Source organism: Ammospiza caudacuta, chromosome 3, assembly GCF_027887145.1.
Source record: "Ammospiza caudacuta isolate bAmmCau1 chromosome 3, bAmmCau1.pri, whole genome shotgun sequence".
Lineage (NCBI taxonomy): Eukaryota > Metazoa > Chordata > Aves > Passeriformes > Passerellidae > Ammospiza > Ammospiza caudacuta.
This window is the reverse complement of record NC_080595.1, coordinates 33,439,917-33,452,408: the sequence shown is the minus strand read 5'-3', so window position 1 is coordinate 33,452,408 and position 12,492 is coordinate 33,439,917. Positions and strand designations below refer to the sequence as shown.

General features: G+C 39.0%; 1 protein-coding gene across 1 annotated transcript; it reads right to left on the bottom strand.

The window, feature by feature from the left end:
- Window positions 1-3,288: 3,288 nt before the first annotated feature.
- Window positions 3,289-12,492, bottom strand: LOC131555738 (potassium channel subfamily K member 16-like). Its single transcript, XM_058801934.1, has 5 exons — window positions 12,280-12,492; window positions 7,957-8,071; window positions 7,257-7,423; window positions 4,760-4,925; window positions 3,289-3,512 (listed from the first exon to the last, which is right to left on the bottom strand). Exons 1-5 carry the CDS (start codon window positions 12,490-12,492, stop codon window positions 3,289-3,291), a joined length of 885 nt encoding a protein of 294 aa, XP_058657917.1.

The following is a 12,492-nucleotide window of genomic DNA, read 5'->3' as shown; positions in this document are numbered from 1 at the left end:
TAAACTAAACATATAGAATTTAATGTTTATGTTAAAGATATATAAAACTAATTACAGGTGAGTTAAAAACTTGGGGTTTTAAACTATGAGACATGCTGTGAAAACTCAGGATATCAGGCATGTGCTTGCTAGAAGGAATTTGGGAAGAAAGGGATCAAGTTTCACAACAAATCTTTACAGAATCATATAATAGTTACATGGCTGTTTCCTTCCTTCTCAGAAACATCGTCTGTCAGTCTTCTATTTACATTTCCATAGAGAAAGCTCAAATCTTTGCCAATGATACTTTGGTGTTGTCTGGAAGGACAGCATGTATTTCAGAGGATGAAGAAGGGCTTGTTGAGTAGGCTAAAAGGGTAAGGGTAAGCCTGGAAGGACATTTGCTCCTTGTCCTGCCCTGGGCTGCAGGTGGTAGCTGCTCAGGACAAAGTGCTTCTTTTCCACTTCACAGATGAACACTGCCTGGGCCATTGCTTCTGCCACAGCCTGCAGAGCCACATTCAGAGGCTGCAAATGTGCTGATTTTTATGCTTGAAACTGAGCATGTGTGTTTTCCATGCTGGGCAAAAATATACCACTGGTGAAATGGGTTATTAGACCATAAGAATCCATTTTGTGGGCTCCTCTAGCTCATAGCAAGTTCCTGTGATTGTGCAGTTCTTCCACATTACTTTTTTTAGCTGGTCAGTTGACACTTGATGACTACATTTTTATTAGAGTAACACTAGCAGAAAGCACTTGGTCTATCCATGCTCAAAACCTGGGTCAGTACTCCCATTATGTACCTCAAAGTAACTTTTATTATAGATGTGCATGACCTTTAGGAGCTTTTCCGAACCTTGAAAATTGACAAAATAAGCAATAAATTTCTATAGCTTATGTAGCACAGGAGAGGGCATCAGTATCCTTCTCATTTCTCTTCCAGCAGGGCCATATGCTTGATTTAAGGGTAGCTTTCTGAGTCTTCTGTTGGGCAGCTGGAGAACTGCTGTCAGCTTTAGTAAGTGCAGCAGTAGCAAAAAGTCCAGGAGATAGTCTCACCATTTCCTGCTACTTTGCAAAATCAGTATCAGACACGGGAACAATATTCTGGACTGCAGTAAAAACAATCCAAACTTTCTGCAGTCAGATGTCAAGTAAGGGTAATTTTGAGAAACACTTTGCCAGTAAGTGCTTTCTATCACTGATAAACCTCTTTATCATTTTTTATAGCATGCAGCATGGTGTAAACAGTAGATAGGATCACCTTTAGACTAGTGTATGTGTTGTGGCTGACTGTGGCTTGATAAAGTACAGAAGGCATGGAAAAAGGCAAGGTGAAGAAAACAGGTTAGATATAGAAGTCAGCAGACCTTCAGTTTTGTCTTTTACATAAAGAGGCCAAAAGTGTCCTGGTGTTAACACAAGGCAGGTACAGAGTACAGTGATGATGATGATGTTAAAAGGAAAAGTGCAAACATTGTGTCTAAAGAACAGAAAATACTGAAACAAAGTTTCCCATGAGATTTGCAAAAATACAAAAAGCCAGACAGAAGAGAGTTGGCTGCTTCCAGTGAAAGTCTACAGAGAAAGCCATTGAATAAATTTATGGGAATAGCTGAGGGCATAGAGGAAGATCAGTGCAAAAACCAAGAAGATAAAAATCTGTGAGGTAGGTAGTGGTAAGACATGAGGGAAATCTTGGATGGAATAAGCGTTTGAACATTCATTTTTTAAATTAGTTGAATAAACCATCACCAGTATTCTTATTTGCCAGCATTTCAGATTTGAGTAGCCACACTGCACTAAGCAGGAGTCAGCAACTGGCAAAGAAAACATGGACCTTGTCAGGTATAAGAACAAACATCTGCTGTGACCCTCCTCAGGAGTAAAAATCTAGCTCACAAAGTATGAAGGGAAAAATTAGTGACCTACACAAGTCTCTACATGTTTTATAGATGCATCTCCAAAATGAAATATCAAAGCATATGCTGAGAGGCTGACATTTGATGTTACTATAATCTGTCAGACCTCTGCTAGCTTGGGGCAAGTCTGTGTACCCAGCCATATTTAACTCATCCTTTACATTAAAGTTCCACTTAAAAATTAGTTCAAAGGGATTAATTGATGGTTACTATGAGACATAAACATACTGAATAAATAGCAGTGAGTATATAATTACAAGCACACCCATGGAACATGTCAGTGATGATTAAGCATGGTACCCAAATGAATGGATAATTGTTTTATCAAGTTTCTGGAGTCTAATAGAGAGTATGACTAAAGAGCTGCATCTCAGTGTCTAGTCCCTTATTAGGTGCTTGTGTGTACTTTGGTTTTTCAGCTCCTTTGAGGGTGGCGGCTGCCTCTTTTGACTTAAAATAACTGGGATAAATTCAGTCACCCTGTTTTTGATGGGTAACACAATGGGCCTGACTGAGGATCAGATTTAATGGAAGAACCTATCATAGGCCTTATTTAAACATACAGCATCAGTTCTCTGTGATGCATAATAGCTGTTCCATTACCTGGCCCAAAGCAAATTCCAGACTCTAATGATATTTGTGATCTGGCTAGAAATAAGGATGCCTCTTTGCTTTTAGATTTAGTTTAAAGTGCTGTTTTCAAGTGGCTGTGAAATGAATGTGATAAGGACCTGCTTTGAGTTGGCAGTTTGCTCTGAGACAAGTTGTAACAGTCCAGGCAGAACTGGACAGACACATAATTTCCTCACAATTAAAAGAGAAGCATTTTAGCCCAGAAAATAAAGAAATGCTGTCATTTATATGAAAGATGTTAATTTCAGACAATATCAACTGAATCTTAATTGAGTGGATATCAATAAGCAGGTGTTCATAACTGATGGCATTCCTCTGTGGTTTTGTTTGTTTTTTGATTGAAAATGAAGAAAGATTTCTGTACTTGACTTTTTCCATTTGAGATTCCTGGTGAAATGACTTCTTATTGAAGCTGGGAGGCAGTCACTCTGGATTTTTTGAAAATGAGTGACCACAAGAACTGAATCCCACTAGAGAAAGAGAAAGGATAAGAATTGATTACTTCAGGGGAAGTTGCCTTAGAATGAGAAGTGTAAAATGAATCCTGGGGCAATTGTGTAATCATTATGCTCCTTCCTTGCAGTTTTAACTGGCTGATGCCTACACAGGGTGTGGAAATTTCCACATCTGAACCATTTCCTCTTTAGGAAACAGTCCACAACCTGTGGTTTAGTTCTTTATCCACAGGGGTCGCTTAGTGTGAGATACAGATGGAAGATGCACTTTCAAGACTGCTTTCTTTGTACCTTACTCAGCTAGGGATATGGATCCTAGGCTGCTCAGGTTCATCTTCCAATTTGGTGGTGTCTCCTTCTGCCAAGCTTAAGTCAGACTTGTGCCACTTTAGCTGAAGGTATCTTTCCATCAAGTCAGCTCCCACGTTGAAAACCAGAGCCAGCCAGGCTAAGCCAAAAACAATCCATATTGCAGTTAGGCTCCTGTACACAGGAATGTAGTGCTTGTTGGGGTTCGTGCCTGAAAAATCCAGGAAAATTTGTATATTTATCTTGGCAGCTTTGGTCTGCTAAATATACATACTCATACACCCCCTCCACTCTTTGCAAAAGTGTAGATGTTAATGAGTTTGTGTGATCCATCAGCAGATAGATTTTTTTTTTCATGCCAACTCTCAGGTTAACCTTAGCACAGTTAGCATGAAATCCCTGAAGCTGAGACTATATAATAAAAATAGCCATATCTAATATTAATTAGGGATGCTCAAAGTCAATGGTTCCTAGCCAACAACAAAGGAAAAAAGTCTTGGAAATTAAATGTTGAGTCCATATTAACTGTATGTTACTCAAGAGGCACACAGGGGATCTCAGATGACTTAGACAGGTACAATTTAGTGAATCAGTGATTGCTTTTTGGAGAGTGATATTACCTCAGTACTGGGATTCACAATAACATGGATAATATGGTAAATGTAGCCATTTTAATTAAGTGGTTACAAGAATCTTAATCCCTGGTTTGGTATTTCCACAGCATGGGCAATCAGTGCAGCTGACAGAGTCATGAAACTCCACAGTGCCAGATTCAGCATGGGATTTTTTTATCTCCTTTTGGGAAATAGTTATGACCTTTAGGAGAGGAGAGCAAGTACTTGTGAATAAGAAACCCTAGTGATTTTAACAAATAAATACATTAGACATAATCTGTTAAGATTATGCATTTGTTCAGATAAGTGTGTGGAAAAATGTGTCTCATGTGTCTCTACCATTATGTTCTCAATCTAGAGGTCTAAAGGCTATGCAATGTCTGTGGGTTTGTTTTCTTTCAGAGGCATCCTGTGGTTGTCAGTAATCTTCTCCCTGTTTTAAGTACTGATTATTTAATATTTGATATGATTTGTTGTTGGGAATGGTAGGCACTTGCTAAAACAAAACAGTGTTAGGAGAGTGTGGTTCAAAGGCTTAATACTGAAAAAGGAATTTTGTTTATATTCCACCTTTCACTCTTGATAACATTTGTACCAGCCTGGACACAGCCACTGTTGAATGAGTGTTCAGTGGCACATGGGAAATAAGTTGGGTGACTATTTGGTTGGCTGTCAAGAGAAAAATGCTCATGTCCTGTAAAACATTAGCTCATTGTTACCAGTCTGGCTGAGCTCACTCTTGACCAGATCTATAGTGGAATGGATATCTATGCTCCCTGTATTTAGTTTTATACTAGAGTTATGAATTTCAACAAAGCTCAATCCAGTTCATGCTCTTTTTTACCTACTACATAGTCCCCAAATCCAATGGTGCTCAGGGTGATGAAGGTGAAGTAAAAGCCTTCTCCGTAGCTCCAGCCTTCTACATAACTGAAGACTAATGGTGGCAACACCAGGAAAAGCAAGGTCCCAGTGATCAGGAAGATGACCACTGCCAGTGTTTGAACCACCTGAAAGAGAAAAGGAAGATGGCAGCTAAAAAGCATGGAGCAGATGTCTTGTCAAAATTGCTGTGTCTGTTTTACTCTTGAATCACAAACCCACCCCACCTTGGAGTGATGGCAAAAAAAAGAAGGATAAGCCAATGCTTCCATGTACTGCAGGCTGAGCTCACTGCTTACTCTGCACGTAGATATTGTATCTAAGCATGAAAAAAAAAATCTTAAAATTAGGAAAAAAAGGAGGATTTTTTAAAAGCTTTTTGCAATGAGTTTTCAAGAATGGTCCAGTCATATTTTCAGACTTACTATGATGGCCACTGTAATGAAATACTAATCTTATAATTTCAATTCAAGTAGAGATGCTCTTGTAATCAACTAGCTCTTGTCTTTGAGGAAAATCACCACATACTGCATAAGTCATGAAGCAAAGATGGACAAGAACAAATTAGGGATCTTTTCACTATGACTGCTTCCAAAGATTTACAGAGTGGCTGGCAAGAGCTCATCCAAAAATATGTTTGGATGAAACCTAAGTGAAGTCAGTTTGCCTGGTTTCATTTTTAACTTAGAAGTGCTCAGAGCAGAGCTGGTTTGTGTTAGCACAGAGCAGATCTGTGTCTCTCAGGACAAACATCTGCCTTCAGGGAGATAAGTTACAATATATGTGATTGTGGTAGATAGGTACAAAGAGTGGTCAGTGGATGAGTCCTGAAGGGATTTTAGGAGTGCACAACTGATGATCAGGAACTTATGGGTTTCCAGGGAACACATTCTGGTGAACTTTTGACTAATGATGTGTGGCCTGATGCAAACTCATTGCAATTATTTAAAAATGCCCTTAAGGGCAATCAAACCGGAGAATGATTTTCTATTAATGAGCCTATTGTGACTGGAGGAAAAGCCAAACCACTGCTTATGAAGTGGAAGGTCCAGATACCATGTTTTAATTTCTCTCTCTGAATTATCTCACATAAAAATGCTCTGAGCTTGAGAAACATGACTTGAGATGACTGGGTGACTTTGACAAGTCACTTCTATATTATGTGTCATGTCTCTCTAGCTGTGTAATAATATTTGCCTCATTTGCAGAGCAGTTTGATAATTACTGATTGATTGATACATAATTCAGTTGTTCTCATTTCATTCCAGTACTGTAATAGAGTTTAATTACATAATAAAATTTGCATTAAAATGTATACTGAAATGAACTTGCCTTTTAAGAACTTTCTTGTATAAACCTGTTATGTTGGGAACAATAAGTCATGGAAAATGAAGAACTGATTGCAATTAATTTCCCAGAGCACGACAAAATTCTGTTTATAAGAAGATAAACCAACTTCCTTGAATAAACTTTTCAGAGCAAACAAGCAGATACAGCTCCAAAGCTTTGTCTGATCATAGGAGTCCTGTCAGAAATGTCAATTCAGGAGTGAAAATGGGAGAAAAAAAGGTCACATCCCTGAGCTGCTATCAGAAATCTCAGGAATGATGCAGCTATACTAGCATGAAAATCCTTCTGGTGGTAGAGCTGCATGTGTTTGGGGACCAGGCAGAGGTTATGCAGCTAAAGAATTTCTTGCTGATATAATCCAAGTCTGCATTTGACGGTACCTTTTTAGCTTTCTCATTGTAGATAAAGAATGCAGTGACCCAAGAGACTTTACAAATGTAAAAGAAAAAACGTGTGCCAGAACTCTGAAATGTTTCAACATATCTCACATATCTAATCTCCCTTTTCCCTAACTGAAGGGGTTAATTCATTGAACCTTTTCTCAGAAATATGCACTAACTTTGTAATAAATGAGCTTCATGTATTTTCCATTATCAGTGCTTTTCTTATTGAAAAATGTCTGGACTAGTTCAACAACTCACCAGTAAACTGTAAGTAAGGAGGAGTACTTGCATTTTAAGAAAAGAAAAGGAAGGAAATGCTCAGTTGCTGGCACAAACAGGAAAGTTAATTCCAGCCAGATCATTAGGCCAATAAAAATAAGTTGCCTTTGCACAGTGTAGAGCTAATCTCTGGACAGATGCTGGCATAGGCTGGAGAATAAGAGTTTGGTTTGGTAATGTGTGTGCATGCACGTATTCTGCCAAGGTCACCAGGTCTATAGTTTTGCTGAGTAAGGTTTTAAAAAGGCAAATCTAGGGCCCCTCAAGCAAAAGCCTATAGCTTTAAAGCTATCATAGGTAGATTAAGTGTATCAAGTTTATGATAGAGAGGGCCATGTAACTGCTGTGGTTCACAAAGGAAACCTAAGCTAGCAGCAGCAGCTATCTGAGAAAAGAACTTTAACTAGTTTTAAAATAGTGAAATCCAATGGTATATGAACACTGTACCTGGGCACGCCCTGGCTTTTGCACCCATCTTTCCAGGGTAAGCAGATGAGCATTGAGAGCTTTTCCCAGCTGATTGAGGAAGGCCAGGTTGAGGGGCACTCCAAATAAGGCATAAAACACACAGAAGATCTGCCCTGCCACTGTGCTGGGGGACAGGTTGCCATAACCTGGAAAAAAAGAAGAAAACAGCTACATGAAAAGGCTCTGCAGGCAAGCTGCAGGCATCATGGAATGTTCATAGGTTTGGAACCTCAACTACATTAATCTTCAGGAACCTGTGGATCTAGGATTTTCTGCAATTAAATCTGTCTGCAAATTGCCATTGCTTATGATGAAGCCTTTTACGTTCACTACTACTAGCTGAAAATGAAACATGAAAAGTATTACTCTTCCAGGTACTACTGTAACCTTCTATAGGTCTCTGATTTTGTGGTGAGTGTGACTCAGTGCTTCAAAGCAACCCAGAGATGTGTCCATGTACAAAATGATCTTGCATATACCAAGCAGGCACTCAGCTTTTTGGGAGTATAAAATACTGTATAGAGAAAAATAACAGGCATAATTGGAAACCAATAGAAAACCATAACCCACAGTAGCTGATTGTCTTGCAGGTATATTCTGTCCACTAATTACACATTTCTGGGGGTTTTACAGGACAGTTGGAGGAAACACCAGTTTTTAAGGAAATAGAGAACCTCACCTATAGTGGTGACAACAGTTCCTGCAAAAAAGAAGGAGTTGCTGAAGTCCCAGTTACTGGGATTTGTAGAGTTTCCTTCTGGGTTGACCCCTTTTTCCCATGCTTCCATGAGGACCTGAAGCGGAAAAGGTCAAAGGAGCAAAGATGAGGAAGAATGTCAGAAATAGAGATAAGTAAATACTGTTTTCCATCTTGAGCAAGCAGAGTGATAAACAGTGTAGATAACAGGATAGACTTGGACTAAAAAGAACTTCTGTTGACATGGCAGAACTTGGAAATAGAGCTGGTCAGGAACTTGAACTCTTGCTACAGGAGAACAGTCAATAAAGTGTGATAGGCTCCCCAGCTAGATGAAATCCAAGGGGAAGGAGGTGGACAATTCCCCAAAGTGATCAAACTGGGGAAAAAAAATAAAGTTGTGGCATAAAAAAGAATGTGGTTGCTCTTCTCTCCTTCTGTAATCTAGTAATTTCGTTCAAGTTTTTAATTTAGGCATGTGTAAATGTATATTTGTGTCTGTGGGCAAGGGCATGAGGAACATGCTCATTTCTCTTTCCTCCATGTAAGTGCTTGTAAGGATGAATTACTATTTTTGGCTATGACTTCCATATAATTTTCAGTGAATATGAGGCTTCTCCTAGTCTGAAAGATTAATTAATAAAATAGTCTCTGCTATTCCAGACAGCTCTTACCAAAGCAAAACTACAGTGTGCCAAAAAATTAACATTCCTACATCAAATATCCTGTCAACTTCCTTAATAAAGATTGTGTCCCTTTGCTGCCCCCAAAGATTTGTCTATGGGAGATTAGTTTCCCTCTGCTCAGTGGTTGGGGTTTTTAGAATCCCCTTGTTTATCACACACCTTACAAAAGCTAAGTCACAGCCTTTGTATTTTTGCAAAATGCCTGAAGGAATTACTTGTTCATCTCTTCAAAAACTTTGTATGATGCAAGATGAACAGGAGTCAATAGCAACCCCAGCTTTAGCTGGTTCCAGGAGTATGAGACCCAAGAAGATACTCTTTCTCGATTCAAATGGTAGCCACTTCCAGAAAGATTGCTTTTCTAGTGAAAGGTGCTTTTCTAGTGATACCTTTGGACAGGTTCTGCAATATTAACTGATTTGTACTGGTGGACTGAGTATATTAAGTATAGTAGCTAATTTGATTCCTTCAGTAAAAAATCCTGTAGCATTGGTCAAATTTATCAGAGGGCTGCTGGACATCATCATGTGTGATCTCATGACTGAAGTGTCAGCGGAGCTTATTTTCAATATGACAAAAATTTTGCATTATCCATTAAAAGCTTTTTCTTAGAATGAGAAGAATTCAACATGTCAGATTTTGTAGAGTCACTTATTTCATTTGCTGCTTAGAAGAAACACTCAGAAGCTACTGAGGTGTGAGTATTTTGAAATAATCACAGGTTTAATTTACTCCTGTAAGGAACACTTGACAGTTCTATGCATTTCAATGCACAAGAGGTCACAGGAGTTATATTCACATCATGAGAGCCAACACAAAAGAGTAAGGCAGCTTTAAATGTTGAACCTTTTAGACATAGTCTGACAAGGCCAAATTTCTTGGTGTAATTGATGCTGTTAAAATACAATCCAATGAAAGAACTCTGTGAATGGAATGGCATCTCAGTGCCCAACAAACAGGTTCCTGTGGGACAGTTATAATGGCTCCAGACTGCTTTCACCTACAGCTCAGGGAAGGGTTATGGCAACTGCTGAATGGTTGGTGAACATTAGCTGTTGTCTTTGGGAGAGAAGTTGTCAGTATGTAAAAGCGATGTGCTGTAATTTACAGTAAGAATATGAAACTACATTAAGCTATAGCAGGGTGTGGAGAGAATAAAAACTGCCTGCTGTTTCTGCTCCTGTCCCCCTGCCAATGCACATTGCAGCCAACTGTGGTCATAGATAAGGATTTTGTCCTTTTGGTCTGTATTTATGTCACGTCCTTTGAGACTGAAAAAGTATAGACATGATCAAAACACGGACTCCTTACTCAATGCATCTGTTTCTCAGTTATGCTGTCAGACTGGCATAATTTCCTGACCAAAGTATGCCTACCAGAGATGCATTAGATAAAGGAATTTGGATTTGCTCTTTCCCAAAGTTCTAGGCTGCTCATGTTAGGAGCTGCATCTCAGAATCATCCCCCAGCTAGGCAGTTTTAGCTGTGCAGAACCAATGCAGTTTATTGACATGGAATTATGAGAATTTGTTTCATGCATGATAGAGTCAAAAGTTAATGAATTATAAGTGGTAACTCATTATTAGTGAAAATAGATATGCCAAGAAAAATCTGTGTTGAATCTCACATTGTAGGATTTAGGTTCAAAGAATTAAGGCATTAAGACAAGACATTTTATACTTGTTAACTGAATAGACTGAGCCTGGGGGCTGTGTCTCATTGCAGTCTAACTACTGTGACTTTTCAGACTGGAACTTGTGACATGATGAACAGGCCTCCTTAACCATATAGTTAAAACATGCAGAGACACAACTGCTTCCCTGCATTAGACATTTAATATGGGAAGACTAGTGTTCTCTAATATTAATAAGAGTTAGACAAATCTGTTAACAGGTCTTTTGAGCAACATATGGGTCAGAGAGTACCTGCACTTACATATACCTTGAGGACTGCAAAGTCTGAGTGCTCTGAAGCTTGGTGCATTGTAGATGATTTGGTGCCCTCAGCCGGTTTTGTCTGGAACAGCTTACAAATGAATGAAATTGTGTTTAATTCAGCAAAATGTGATTCTCTGAGTGGCACAGCAGTGGACCTAAGAAAAGTCCACTGGAGTCAGAGAGAGAAGAATCTGGTACATGTGACCTCCTCTAATGTTTTGAGGGTAGTGAAGATTTAAATAAACCTTTCAATCCCATAAAGTATCACAGTTAGGTTCAGAATGAGAATCAGGGTTTTCACCTCTGCAATCACTATCGGAGAGATAAGGGAAGGACAGGTAATATTACCAAGTCATGAAGGTGAAAAAAATAGACATGTTTTTAGGTATGTAAGTTCTTGAAAGCTCTAGTCATTTTCTGGCACATGTCCAAGGTTCCACAAGTAACATATCACAGTATTAGTAAGCAGAACTTTGGCTTTGTGGATGTAAAGGTTCAGGCACCTTTTCTACCATTTCTGATCTGAACTTTGCTGTTTGCTTAAATCCATATATGAAGTCTGGGCTTTTTGTTGATCAAAATCTTATACCTTCATGGAAGTCCTCTGACTTGAGCAGTACAAATTGAGTTTTTATCTGTTTTAACAACATGGTAGAAAGAGTTCAAACTGTTTAGGCACCTAGCTTTGCAACTGGGTATGTTTTGAGCACAAAGAAACTCAAGGATTGAAGAGTTCAAAGTTCAAGGATTTCTGCATAGTTCTTGCACTACCTATTATGAGAATATATCTATAATACCAGGAAAGGTATAGTAATTTACCTCCAGCCAGTTTTGAGGAAAAGATTAAAATGTAATTGAAGCTGTCATTAACTGACAACCCATATTGAACAAAAGCCCTTTATCTCTTATAAGCGATAGATAACACAGCCTATGATGATTGACTTTATCTTTTATTTAGGCCTGGAAGGGCAGGACTGCCTTCAAAAGGTAGTAGACAATTTCACAGAATCACAAGGTTGGAAGAGACATCCAAGATCATGGAGTCCAACCCAGCCCTAACACCTCAACTAGCCCATGGCACTGCATGCCACATCCAGTCTCTTTTTAAACACATCCAGAGATGGTGACTCCACCACCTCCCCAGGCAAACTATTCCAATACTTTGTCACCCTTTCTATAAAAAAATTTTTCCTAATATCCAACCTATGTTTCCCTTGGCACAGCTTAAGACTGTGTCCTCTGGTTCTGTCAGTTGTTGCCTGCACATTGTTGTTTTTAGTATGAAAGGGCAGAATTTGCACAGGTTTGGACTGGAGAACCTTGGAAGGGCAACCTACTTCTTTAGGTTTGATTCTTATTTTTTTATTCCCATGCATAATTCCCAGTAATATTTAATGAGGGAGATGATGAGAGAACCATGAAGTTGAAATTATTGCAATGTAGCACAAATGCATCACTAGATGCACTTAGATTTTGGGAGTTCATGACTATGGAAAGAAACAAGTTCCATAGATCAAGATAAGGAAATGTATGAATGGGCTTGAGTTATTTATAAAGTTAGATATTTAATATCATGGACAGCTGATTGGTTTATATCATGCTAGGCTACTTGGCCTGATAGTATAATTTCTTCTAATGAAAATAATACTTGAGCCAAAATAATGGGAACCCTTTCCTCTTACCTGTACAAACTGCTCCAGGGCTTGTCTGTCCAAGCATGTGTAATTCTGCAGGAACTTGAGCTTTTCCAGCTGGAACTGGTCCCGAAAATGTGTTTCTGCCTGCTTCTCCAGCAGCTGGAACACCATAGCACCCAGGAGGAGGTAAAAGAGGTACCCCAGTAGCAGCAGTGGAGTCCAGCTGATCTGCCGGCTGTGCATGGTGAGGAGGGGCAT

Coding starts and splice junctions, on each gene's coding strand:
- LOC131555738 (XM_058801934.1), bottom strand. CDS start 12,492: ATGCCCCTCCTCACCATGCACAGCCGGCAGATCAGCTGGACTCCACTG. Junction 8,072..12,279: donor CCCTGGAGCAGTTTGTACAG/GTAAGAGGAAAG, acceptor TTTCCGCTTCAG/GTCCTCATGGAAGCATGGGA. Junction 4,926..7,256: donor AAAAGCCAGGGCGTGCCCAG/GTACAGTGTTCA, acceptor TTTCTCTTTCAG/GTGGTTCAAACACTGGCAGT.